The 12,465-nt window shown below is 47.4% G+C and overlaps 1 protein-coding gene across 6 annotated transcripts in view; it reads left to right on the top strand.

Moving 5' to 3' along the window:
- The window catches only part of SLC25A25 (solute carrier family 25 member 25), a 35,603-nt gene that overhangs the window by 14,097 nt on the left and 9,041 nt on the right, over positions 1-12,465 (top strand). The window contains exon 1 of one of the 6 annotated variants that reach the window (XM_084649673.1): positions 1,032-1,695. The exons of 2 other annotated variants lie outside the window; for them this stretch is intronic. In XM_084649673.1, the coding sequence (XP_084505799.1) occupies positions 1,483-1,695 (213 nt within the window). In that variant the 5' untranslated portion in view covers positions 1,032-1,482. Of the gene's footprint in view, positions 1-1,031; positions 1,696-8,886; positions 9,231-12,465 lie in introns of those variants that run through there. 3 more of the 6 variants (XM_084649675.1, XM_084649676.1, XM_084649677.1) reach the window with 3 other exon arrangements.

The following is a 12,465-nucleotide window of genomic DNA, read 5'->3' as shown; positions in this document are numbered from 1 at the left end:
ACTAGCAGGCTGCACTTTAACCCACATGTTAAAGCCTGTGGAAAGAGAAGTAGCCATGAAGGCTTAGTAAATATGTCATGGTATCCTAGTTAAAGCCACATGCCTGAAAAGTAATGCAGCACCAAGTAGCTAGTGTACTACGGATGAGACTATTATAGTCTAGCTGCATGCCCCCCTTCCTTTAGAACAGTGGCTCTCAACCTCAGACACAAGAGTCTCTGATTTGTCTTGTGTACCCCAAGTTTTACTTCACTTAAAAACGTACAAAATTAGTCATAAAAATAAGTGTCACAGCACACTATTACTGAAATACTGCTTTCTTTCTCATTTTTACCATATTTGGAATATAAATATTTTACTTACCTTTCAGAGTATAGAATTACAGAGCAATAAAAACAAATCATTGTCTATGAAATCTTAGTTTGTGCTGACTTTGCTTTTTATGTAGCCTGTTGTAAAACTAGGCAAATCTAGATGACTTTATGTCCCCGTCCCCCCGGAAGACCTCTGACTACTTCCAGGGGTACACGTACCCCTGGTTGAGAACCGCTGCTTCACAGGTCAATTCAGTTGTGGCTAAGGACCACAGGTCTCTAAGCTTATAAAGAGCCGTCTGCTCTACTAACAAAGGATATAGATTCAGCCACAGCTGCTGAGTCATCATCAGGTATGTGTGATTCCTGTCCTCCTTTTCCGGTTTCTGTATGATAAAGTAACCACGTCAAGGTTGTGGTTTAGATGCCCAGAACTGGCGTGTGGTTTTTTTTGTTTGTTTGTTTTGTTTTTGTTTTTTTGAATATAGTCCTCTCCAACCCTGTTGGTACCTGGCTAATCCAGCCTCATTCTGCGGGCCGCAGTTAGCACTTCTTTGCAGGACTATCTGGCTGCATGCAAAGAAATTGTCTGGTTGCGCACACGTCTATTGGGCTAAGATTGCTGGTTTGAATAATGCACACGTTAGTGTCGGGAGAGGTGATTGGCTGGGCAGTGCTGCAGTGAGAATGCAGGCTGGATACTCAGGGTTTCGGCTCACTTGATGCGCGTTAGATGAGCCAGGGAGAGCCTAGGTTAATTGGTAGCTTTGAGCAGCTTCCCAGAGTGAAAGGGTCCATTTTAGCTTTTATATTAAGCTCAGCATCTTGGCTTTTCTGTCCAGGCTTCCTCTAAAGCTCAATATCTTGGGTTCTCCGTGCCAGCGCTCTTGAGCTTTGTCTGTTGCCACCAGCTCTGAAGCTCTTGTGCAGTGAACTGCTTATCAGGCCAGGCACGACAGCAGTAACAGCAATTTCAAAAGGCAGGAATCGGTGGCAGGAATAGTCTGTAAAGCAACCGAACCTCTGGAGTTGCCGGCTTGAATCTCTTTCTGGCTGCTGTGTGGAACGGATTCCCAGTTTGGAGGGCTTGGTATTGCAGTCACATCCTTGGCAGCAGGCATTCACTGATTGCAGGGTTTCTTTGACTGGGACTTTGACTGGAGTAGCAATGCTGCAGACCCTCTGGCGTTTTCTGTCCAACCTGTTTACCAGGGCCATGTGCCAAGGTCCTGCAGAAGGAAAAGAGAATGAGGCTAGAGAGACGACCCCAGGGGACCAGGGGCCAAACCTGTTGGGGAAGCCACAGGACAGAGGGGCTGATCCCACTGAAAGGAGACCAAGTATCTTACTGGTGGTTGGACCCGCAGAGCATTTTCCAAAGGTAACGGCACTTCTGAGGTTCCTGAATGGGGGCTGGCTTGCACTGGGTTGCACGTGCCTGGCCTACTGGAACAAAGGGTGTTGGGGGAGATGAGGGAGTGTGAAAATGGGGTTCCCTGAAGGGAGGGATGATGTGGGAGGGGGGCTGGCAAGGAGGGAGAGTGATTCTGGGTGTGGGCTTGCTAAAAGTGTAAGTGTATGGCAGGAGAAAGGAGACGGGGAAGTGTCTATCAGGGAAGAGGTGTAATGAACTGCCAGTAGTTCCTGCTCGCTCGCTCGCTCGCCCGCCCGCTTCCCCCCCCCCCCAAATCACAAAATATTTTGAGGGCTGACCTCTCCAGGGAAACTGCTTTGGGAGCAAGATGAAATATTGGAGCCCAAAGGTTCCTTGGCAACTGAAAGAGGAGGCTTAGTTCGAGAAGGCAAGGAAAAGTAATATGGGCTAATAGTGGTGTTTATGTACCTCCACACCTGCACTGGGGACTGGTTAAGGGTTAAGAAATAGTCTAGTAATTTGGCGAGGTGGGGCGATGCCTCGGGAGATGCAAGAGAAACCAGGGTATTTTGAGCAAGCAAGAGCCTGACAGCATTAGCTAAATGGCGCACAGAGCTGGAGTCTGTCAGAGGCAGGAGGATTTACACCTTGGAAACGAAGAATAGTTTCCCAGGAGAGGAGAGAGAAGGGACACTGGAACTGGAATGAAGACTGAAACTTCTGAGGAGGGGGAGAGTGGGCATGGGGGGCAAGTACAAATACAATAGATACAAGGAATCTCCTTTTGTTCTCCATCTGGGGCAGCTAGACAAAGGCGGTTGAGCAGTATGTTAATGTACAGTAGCCTGGGATCATGTGACAGAATGGGCTGGGTCCGATTTTACTTGTAGAAGTTAATGTGGCGGTGGGGAGAGAAGAGCAATGATTACATACGGTTTGTTACAAAGGGAGTGGCTGGGGAAAAAGGGGGCAGCCAGGTACAATCTCTCCAAGTGATGGGAGCAGGGGAAGGGAAGAATGTTGAGACAGATGGGGGGGGGGGGCAGCAGGGATAATGATAGGTGGCTTTCATGGTCCAGTTTACCAGGCAGGGAACTAGGTATAGATGCTGTTGTAAAAGCTCTCCAGTTACAAGAACATGGGGTGAACAGGCTGGGATTATGTAGTGGAGGCGATTGTAATCTTTTCTGCCTTGGATTGAAGCAAGCAGGGCTGAATTTGTGGCTCTGGTTCCACTGGATGGGGACCGTCCCTGCTTGGGCCTGACTGAGAGAGCTGCAGGGACTTATTCCTCTTTGCTGGTTGTCCGGTGATGGGACCTGGGTACCCTTCTGAAAGGATGAATGGAGAGAAGATAGGAAGGGGATGGACAGAGAAGCCAATGATGAGTTAAAGCAGGCTGTGAGGGGAAGCCTGGAATGAGTGGGGTTAAAGATCTCTAGTGTATCTTCTAAGGGAATAATGGGTCCTCTGCCTATGAGAGGATCAGTCTGCCTCTCCAGATCAATGTACCCTTTTTGAGAGTGGGGGTGAAGCTGAGGTCTGTTTAATTCCTTCCCTGTCTGACACATTCCCATGACCTTGGGAGGCTGCTTCCTGACAGTGGGGAGAGAATTAACTCAATCTTGAAATCTGTGGGAGGGTGGGGATGGGGAGAGCCTAGCTCAGCACTAAGGGGCTTCTCATTTTCCTTTGCTGTCATGTAGGGGGAACTTTTGTCTGGTGGTTAGAGGCTGAGATATGGGAGGCAGAGGCGGGTTCTATTCCTAACTCTGCCACTGAATGTCTGTGACCTTGGGTGAGTCATCTAATTCCTCTGTGTTCCCTTTGTAAAAGTGCCTTGAGCTCCTCAGCTGCTATATAAGTATGAAATATTTAGTATGCCTGAGAGCTAGATGCTGTGATGGCTTCATTTGTACAACCAAACCTGATGTTAAGAAGCAGATTCCATAGTCCAGTGTGAACTGCTTCTGTTTATCCCCGTGGTCCTTGCCTTACAGCTGGACAGGCTTTGCTGATTTGTTGGCTACATGGAGGTGCTTATTGAAGCATCAGGCTGTTTTTCACCCACATGTATGTAAAATGTTGATGGGCATGTGATGTGCTGGCATGCTTACCGGGTGTGCACAGCAAATTCCTGCCAATCACACCAGGATCTGTCACTCTTGACCTGGTTGTCATGAGTGGAAGAGGTCAGCTCTCCTGGAGTTTAGTTACCTTCATGTGAAATATTTATCTTTTACTTCCCCCCCACCCTGTAGCCTTGGCTCGCTGCTATTGTTCTTTAGTTTGCTGTGGACTGTATTGAATTAACAAATGATTAACTGCCCTCTTCCCCCATTTTGTATCCCTGTCCATTCCTTGACGTTTGTGTCCTGTTAGGACTTTCTGTCCTGTACAATTAATTATATTCCACCTTCCAGGAGTGAAAATACAAAATCAAAAGAAATTACCAATCAGGACCTATTTATTCCTTTGCTGAGCGATAGTCAGACACAGTGGATCTCAGACTGGTCCGGGGACCAGCAGTGGTCCACCAAGCTGCTTGTGCCACAATGGGAAAACACATTAGCCTTCAAGCTGATATTTCCAGTGAGTTGTGGCCCAGTCCAGCACTTAGGGCTAGTCTACACTAGAAGCGCTACATAGGCGCAACTGTGCCAGAGCAGCTGCGCTGCTGTAGCGCGTCTAGTGAAGACGCCCTATGCCGCTGGGAGAGAACTCTCCTGTCAGCAGAATTATTCTACCTCCAGAAGAGGCGGTAGTTATGTGTGGACGCCGCATAGGTCAGTGAAACTTGTATAGCTCGGGGGTGGCTTTTTCACACTCCTGAGCAACGTAAGTGATATCGACATAAGTGGTAGTGTAGACCTACCCGTAGTATTTCCAGAGGCTTTTTTAACCTGTTAAATTAAAAACAAAACCCTCTGTCCTAGTGTAGCTGTCTCATGTCTCTGGGCAGATGTGTTTTTGTGTAAATTCAACCATGGTCTGATTAGTGGAGGGCGCTAAACTTGGAAGTGACACAAATGCACGGGAGATGGACATACCCTCAGGTTCTGTACTGCAATAAAAGACCTGCAGCAGGACTGCGGTTGGCCAGGTCAGCTGTCTTGGGCTGTGGGGCTAAAAATAGCAGTGTAGACATTTGGGTTGGAGCCTAGGCTCTGAAACCTGGCAAGTGGGGAGGGTCTCAGGGACCAGGCTCCAGGCCATGCCCGAACATCTACACTGCTATTTTTAACTCTGCAGCCTGAGCCCCGTGAGTCTGAGTTAATTGACCTGGCCTCAGAGACTCCCTGCCGCAGGGTTTTTATTGCTGTGTAGACATATTCTAAGTAACCAGGAAAGATTTGCACTAAGGGGACTTCAGATAGTTCAAGGGCTTGCTCCCTAATGCCAAGCTTCTGCCCAGGGAGAGGAAATAAATAGCATGGATATCAAATAGGGCTATGCCCACATGCTCAGGGTTTAGCTGATCGCCATATTTGGGGTCGGAAAGGAGTTTTCTCTCAGGGCAGGCTGGCAGAGGCCCTGGGAGTTTTTCGCCTTCCTCTGCAGCGTGGGGCACAGGTCACTTACTGGAGGATTCTCTGCACCTTGAACTCTTTAGACCACAATTTGAGGACTTCAGTAGCTCAGACATAAGTTAGGGGTTTGTTACAGGAGTTGGTGGGTGAGATTCCGTGGCCTGCGTTGTGCAGGAGGTCAAACTAGACTATAATAATGGTCCCTTCTGACCTTAAAGTCTATGATTCTGATACGTTCATCTTGTCACCTTAATACTGTCCTATATCCTTTTCAGGTAATCAAGATCTTGTGTTTCACCTGGGAATGCTTGGGATGAGGCATTCACAAGCGGCTCTCTATCTTAAGAGGCGCACAAGAGGGGGAAGTCATGAGAATTGCTGGGATGAGGATACTCCTGCAAGTCACAACATTAATGAATGCAAACTTGGTCGTGCGTTCTTTTGTGGTGGTCTTCCAAAAAATATGTCCCCTGTACACAGGAATGCACAGACCAACAGTTAACATTCAAATAAGATGTTGCAACTGGTAACTGACTGGAGGATTTGTTTTATTATGCCAAGTGCTGTTTATGAATGATTTGAAAGTAAGCAAATTAAGGTCAGTCCTTTGTAGCCAAAGAAAGCTGATCTAGGCAGTGCTTTTTCCAGGGCAGGGCTGGTCTCGGTGGGAGACAGCTGCGGGGAGTTCACTGCAAGAAAGGAGTAGGTATGGATCTGTCACATGACTGTTACCTCCCCGTCTCCTCCATCCTGCTATCTGGAAGGGAAATTGGTGGAAGGGATAGTTTACGTAGGAGTAAGACAAGGATACTTCAGAGTTTCACAGTGAAGCAGTAGTAGAGCCCGTTGGCCTGAGGTAGGTGTCTTGTGTAGCTTTCACTGTATTTCTAGAGTCCAAGTAGTTGAGTCATTGCAGCTCAGCCTCACATATTGCAGACGTATGGAGAGTGGGCTGGACAGTGGCACTGCCGAAGTTTCCAAAAGGCACTCGCTATCCTTGGCTTCATTGTTCAAAGGATGTAGAAATCAGTTCTCAGTACCACAGTAACCCAGGTCTCTGATGCTTTACAGAACAATTTGTTTTGATACTTCTAACCTTCCAGCTTCTTGAAATGGAATCTAGACACTTGATATCTGCACACACTCCTGCTTTGCATTCATCTCTGTAAATGCAGTTGCTGGTGTAAACTCAAGGTGCACTCCATCTCCTCCTCTTAGTGCATTGTGCGGTAACTAATATCTTGCTTAAAAATGGCTTTCTTGCCTGCCCTCCTCTTCTCTTGTCTACTTTGACGTAGGATGGTGGGCGTTTCTTCCCTGAAACGCACGGTTTTGTCCATTTGTCTCCCACTGCCAAGTGTAGGTGGATTTCATTGGGAAAAGCTGCATTGTGCTGTCATAGCAACTGTGGTGTCAAGCGGCTGTAACAAAGAATGACGTCTGGGAACCCAGGAAAGCGTGCGTGTATGGTGATGGTGGGGGCTTCTCAATCACTGTGTAGTGGAGTAGGTCTCAGATGGGAAAAGCCAGTTCAGTGGGCCTTGTAGGAGGCATTTGCCTTTGACTCTGTTGGGCTGACGATTGTAGCAAAGATTGGTCTTTGGGAAAGAGGGGTGCGCTATTGGCTTGTAAATCACACAAGCTTCTGCAGCTGATCTCTAAGAGGATCTGGATTTGGTGAGAGGATCCTGTTCTGTGTGCAGACAGACGTCAGAGGGGAGTAGGTTAAGCCTGATTAGGTAATAGGGAAATAAAGGGGCACAGTGGGGTGAGATGCTGGGGGAGGGGTTAAGAAAGCTGTAGTATGGCCAAGCTTTTGGGAGCTGAAGTTGGGGAGAATACTAAACGTTGCTTAATAGATCATGACTTGCTTTTGTAAATTCCTCACATTAAAGCCCCAGATTAAATAATCCCAGTCCATGTAACTGGTTTGCTACTCTATGATCAGCTTGTAAAGACACATTTTAAAATTTCACCCTAATGAACAAAATTCTGTTGAAAGGTCTTAATTGATTTTTGGACACTAGGATGTGGGGGAGAGAATGTTTGAACTAGTTTTTAAACTGGTTCTGGCATATAGTTTGTGTGGCCAGAGCATAATCATTTGCAAACTATTGCTCTAGCAAGGTAAACTGTTTGCTAAACTGGTTTAAACTAGTCCAGCAAATGAGCTTCCTTTCCCGTAGAACAGACAGATCATAGTGCTTTGGAAAGCTGGAAATTGAATATTCTTGCTCTCATCTCTCATCTGGTAGCCTTTCTATGGCAGATTTTAGGGACAGGGACTCTAGTTTAACAGGGAGGTAAAGTCAACTATGTTCTAATAATGCAGAGGATTATGGGAAGCAATTAATAGCCCTGTAACTGATTACAGAACGCTCAGCCTGGTGTGTGGGTTTTTTTGTTGCTTTTTCTCTATCTGTATACAGCAATGCCAGGGAATATTTAGTGCCCACACACCAAAGTGCTAAGTGTTTAGAAGCCTGTAGTCATATCTGTGCTCAGTAAGGGGTCCTCACCGCACACCCCATTTGTCAGCCTGACCAACCCTATACTGTTCCATGCACCAGTGATGAAAGCATTAAGTGGCTTAATAATAGCTGGGAGAACCAGGAGAAAACACTGTGTCCACCCAGACCATTTTGTAGTGTAAGCTGTACCTGGACAAAATGTTTTTTTCATGTTTTCTCATCTATAATTAACCACTTACTATGTAAGTATGTGAGCGTACATTTACTGCTCCATAGATGGCTAGTTAGATTTTAATTTGTCTCAAAATTAGACACGGAAGTTTTCCAAGACTGAGTCTGAAGTGTATATTCCACCTTAGCCTGCTTTTGACTGGCTTCCTGCAAGTCTGTCACAGTGGCATATGTCTCTCACCCACTTTTTCTCTGTCTCTTAGAACAGAGCTGCAGCATTGATCTGTTTGGGCATACTGGGAATACTCCCTCATGGCTGACATCACCCAAGCTCTAATTATTTCTCAAGATTGTTTATAACTAGAGAGCTAATTATCCTCTGTTATGCCACAGCCTTCTTTAAACATGGGACTTTTGGGGTCTTGTAGCTGGAGATCTTGAATGAGGGGTGAAGGCAGTGGGTGTATGGAGTATACTGTGTCCCACGCATCTTTTAGAGGAAGTAAGAAAATCATAGGAATATTGTTTGTGGAGTGAGGGGAAATCCAGTCCCTTCAATCCTAGCATTAGTGTCTGTGGCCTTTGGTCAATACCATAATCGGGATTGGATGACATTGTGCTGTGTGCTGGGAAGAGATGATTCCTGCCCCAAAGAGTCCAGTCTAATCTAAGCTTCTCCCTTCTCCAGTGAGCATTACAAATGGGGAAGGGAGAAGCTTCTCCTGGATTTCTTGCAGCTCTCCCTCTACACACTTAAGCATTTATTGCAGCCTCTCCCAGCCCCCGTGCTTTGAGTGCTGCATGTGACTGTGCTGTCTGCATCTCGGTTTGGTTGAGGAGGGAGAAGGGATTAAGTGAGGGGGACAGAGAAGAGTTAACTCTGCTAAGAGTGTGACGTGGGCCTCTTGGGCTTTACGGAGAGCCTGGAGTTGAGTAATTGGAGGCAGCTCACATGCCTTGTCACAAAGCCAATGTCTGGCTGGCTAGCTGGGAGGTATTGCACAAAAAAGGCTTCCCCTTTAAGCAGAAGGGCAGGGCTTGCTCAGCCAATGGCAGCTGAGCACGGACAGCTCATAGCCATGTGTCATGAGACTTGCCGGCATTTCCTTTCCCCCACGCACTGAAACTAGCTCCAGCAGGGGATCGCTCAGGTCACTTCCCATCCTTGTTTGGCTGTGTAGGTCAGCACCTAAGTTGCTGGTACAGAAACATGCTCTGCTTGTGTCTGTATGTGCCAGTGTTTGGGGAGTCCCAGACGGAGTTCCAATACTTTGAGTCAAAGGGGCTCCCTGCCCAGCTCAAATCTATCTTCCGCCTGAGCCTCTTCATTCCTTCCCAGGAATTCTCTACCTACCGTCAGTGGAAACAGGTATGGCTTTGGGAGTAGGGTGGCAGAAAGGAGGGTGGGGATGCGGTGGGGAAAATGGTGTATCAAGATCTTCTGGACTAAATGGCTTGGCTAGTGGATGGGAAACAAGGTTGCTTGTGGCCTCTGCTGCTCATCCCTATAGCCAGAGGCATGGGCTGCCATCATCTTTTCCACTTCCCCTTTGCAGGGGCTGCTGGCAGCAAGCCATAGGGCAGTCGTCTTTCCTCCTAGGCTCCCTCCCTCCCTCCCCTTAAAGGGGAGTCAACTGTGTGTGTGTGTGTGTGTGTGTACAGGTGGGACATGGGAGCCAAATATCCTTTCCCCTTAAATGCTGTTTTAGGTATCTGCCCCTATATTTCATTCTTCCTGAATTTAGTAGTAAACCAGCCGATTAACTGCATGATATCCTACGGAGTTCTGGGAGGGAAGAGTTTCCTTTCTTAACATTGCCTTATCGGCTCTTAGACAATTGTAGTGCTAGCTCCTTCCTCATTATTACTTGTCCTCCACCCTTTTTTGTGTACTAGCATCCAGCAGCATGTGCACCTACGTCTTGTGTCTACTCTGCAGTTTGAACCATGGGGGAGCTGAACCCATGTTGAGCACTGTTTAGCAGCAAGTGTAGACAAACACAAACCGTGTTCACCATGGCTTCAGTAACCATGTCTAAACCCTACATGGACGACTTCATCATTTAGGCAAGGCTAGAGCATCACCCACAAATGTTTCATGTAAAGCCCTCTGCTACAGAAGGGCAACTTACTAGATTCTACAGGGGTGGCCAACCTGTGGTTCCGGAGCCACATGCGGCTCTTCAGAAGTTAATATGTGGCTCCTTGTAGAGGCACCGACTCTGGGGCCAGAGCTACAGGTGCCAATTTTCCAATGTGCCGGGGGGTGCTCGCTGCTCAACCCCTGGCTCTTCCACAGGCCTTGCCCCCACTCCATCCTTTCCCGCCGCCTGCCATGCCCTCGCTCCCCCTCCATACACAGCCTCCTGCACCCCACGAAACAGCTGATCGGGAGGTGTGGGGAGGGAGGGAGAGGTGCTGATCAGCTGGGCTGCCGGTGGGTGGGAGGTGCTGGGAGTGAGGGTGGGGGAGCTGAAGGGGGGGCTGCTGACGTATTACTGGGGCTCTTTGGCAATGTACATTGGTAAATTCTGGCTCCTCGGGCTCAGGTTGGCCACCCCTGTACTAGAATTATACACTCACCCTCTCGCCACTCCACTGCAGTCCCTTCTGTTCCAGCACACACTGCTGCAGGTGCTAGCTGCTTGTCAGATGACTATGCTGTTAAGGGCACTGGTGGCTTCTTATGCTTCTCAGGAGGCTGCGTGCATGGCAGATTTGTGCATAAGAACTGAGGCGGGGCAGGGGAACAGCTGGAGAGGCACTTTATGCAGGTGATCATGGAAAAACATGAGCAGCTTAACAAATACCCAAAGTTGCAAAAGCACAGCTGTGCTAGTGTTGAATTCTGCTTACAGAATACAAAATAGATATCGCTGCAGTGATTCCTGTTCGCCTCTGAAGGCAAGGAGGCGGGTGTGGGTGCTCACCCATATCCCTGAAGAGGATGCTGAAGGTATAACGTGTATTCCCCTTGCTAGGTTGACCAGACAGCAAGTGTGAAAAATCGAGACACTTTTTTTTGGAGGGGGGGTGGGGGGGAGAGAGGATAGTTGTGTATGTGTATAAGACAAAAGCCCTCAATATCGGGACGGTCCCGATACTACTGGGACATCTGGTCACCCTACTTCCTGCACAAGTAGGAAAGAATCCCAGCAATGCCCTTGATGCAAGCCCAGTGCTGTGACTTTGGAAACAGTTTGCATCCTTCATTGCTTAGTGAAGCTTGGAGTGATTAATTTAGCAAGCCTGATCAGGTAGAAGCTGCCTAACTATGATTGTTCCTGTTATCCCCATCTCCTCTGTGATAACTGTCAGGAAGTATCATAGGAAAGAGAGCCTTTCAGCTCTCCTAATTGTTTTATGGAGTCTGTGAATCTCACTGGCCATGAACTGGTCAGGGATTATCTGCTAGAGGGAAGCCTGGTCAGCTATTTGACACTGATCTGCTGACATGCCAGAGGTGTTTGTCTATCTTTAGCCTACAAATTGAATATGGGGCCCCATCTGTGTCTTTTACAGCTGTCATATGACTGTCTGCAGACTAGGAACACGGTGGGCATATCTCTAAGGTCACTGCGGTTCAGGTTTGCATTTTATTTTATTTCGGAGTAGCAGCCGTGTTAGTCTGTATCCGCACAAAGAAAAGGAATACTTGTTTTTTAGTCTCTAAGGTGCCACAAGTACTCCTTTTTATTTTTTTAACACTCTCAGAAATGATAGCAATAATCCTGGGTTGCCCTGGGGCCAAAATTGACCAGTTAGGTGTTTGTCTGACTTTAACTTTAAATGTAGTGGCCAAGTGTGTATAGCTACATATGGGATTTAAAACTAAATGGGTGTATCTTGATTTAAAAGCATCTGAGCGGGGCTAGCTTCCATAGGTTTAAGAAATATTGGAATAAACTTGGCTTAACATGTTCCCTTTGAAATACTTTCATTGTGAACCTGCCTTATAAATTAATGAGTTAGATTGGTAAGTACAAGACTCATTAAAGGGTCTGACATCTGGGAGTCCAGAACTGAGGTCTATTACAATAATAGCCATCCACTGTTTGCAGAGTGAATAACTAGCATCATAATCCAAAAGGGAGCTGAACGTGACTGGACTGAGTTACTTGGTGCTGGTCGCTGTTGGCTCTTGTAATCTGTGCAAGGCAACTAGCAAATGTGGTGTGGAGCAGGAACCGATTGTCCTAAATTATTGCTCTGTGCAGGTTGGCTTTCCCCTGCCTGGTTAACAAGTAGCTATGTGCCCTTGTGCAGGCCAGGCCATGTGCTATTTCCTCATGCTGGAATTAGTCGAGGCGTGAGAGCTCTGTATGCCAAAGTTCCCTATCTTTTCCCAGTTGCTTGGGCTAGGTTCCCATCTTTAATGTAAGTGCTCTGTCCTGTCTGTGTCTCTGGCGACCTTGTGCAATTCAGGTCTACATAAGTGTATAGCTGCAGGGTGGCTAAACCAGTTCATGCTGGCATCCTAGGAGCTTTTATCACTAACACTGTCCATGAGAGATGGACTTCAGTTTGGCCACAGGCTCTTGCTGGCTGGGATTGGTTATTCCCAGTGTTGGTTTTCCTTTTCATGCACCGTGGGGAGGAAGAAA

This window comes from Lepidochelys olivacea (genome assembly GCF_965140295.1).
Source record: "Lepidochelys olivacea isolate rLepOli2 genome assembly, chromosome: 16".
NCBI lineage: Eukaryota > Metazoa > Chordata > Testudines > Cheloniidae > Lepidochelys > Lepidochelys olivacea.
This window is presented reverse-complemented; position numbering and strand designations above follow the sequence as displayed.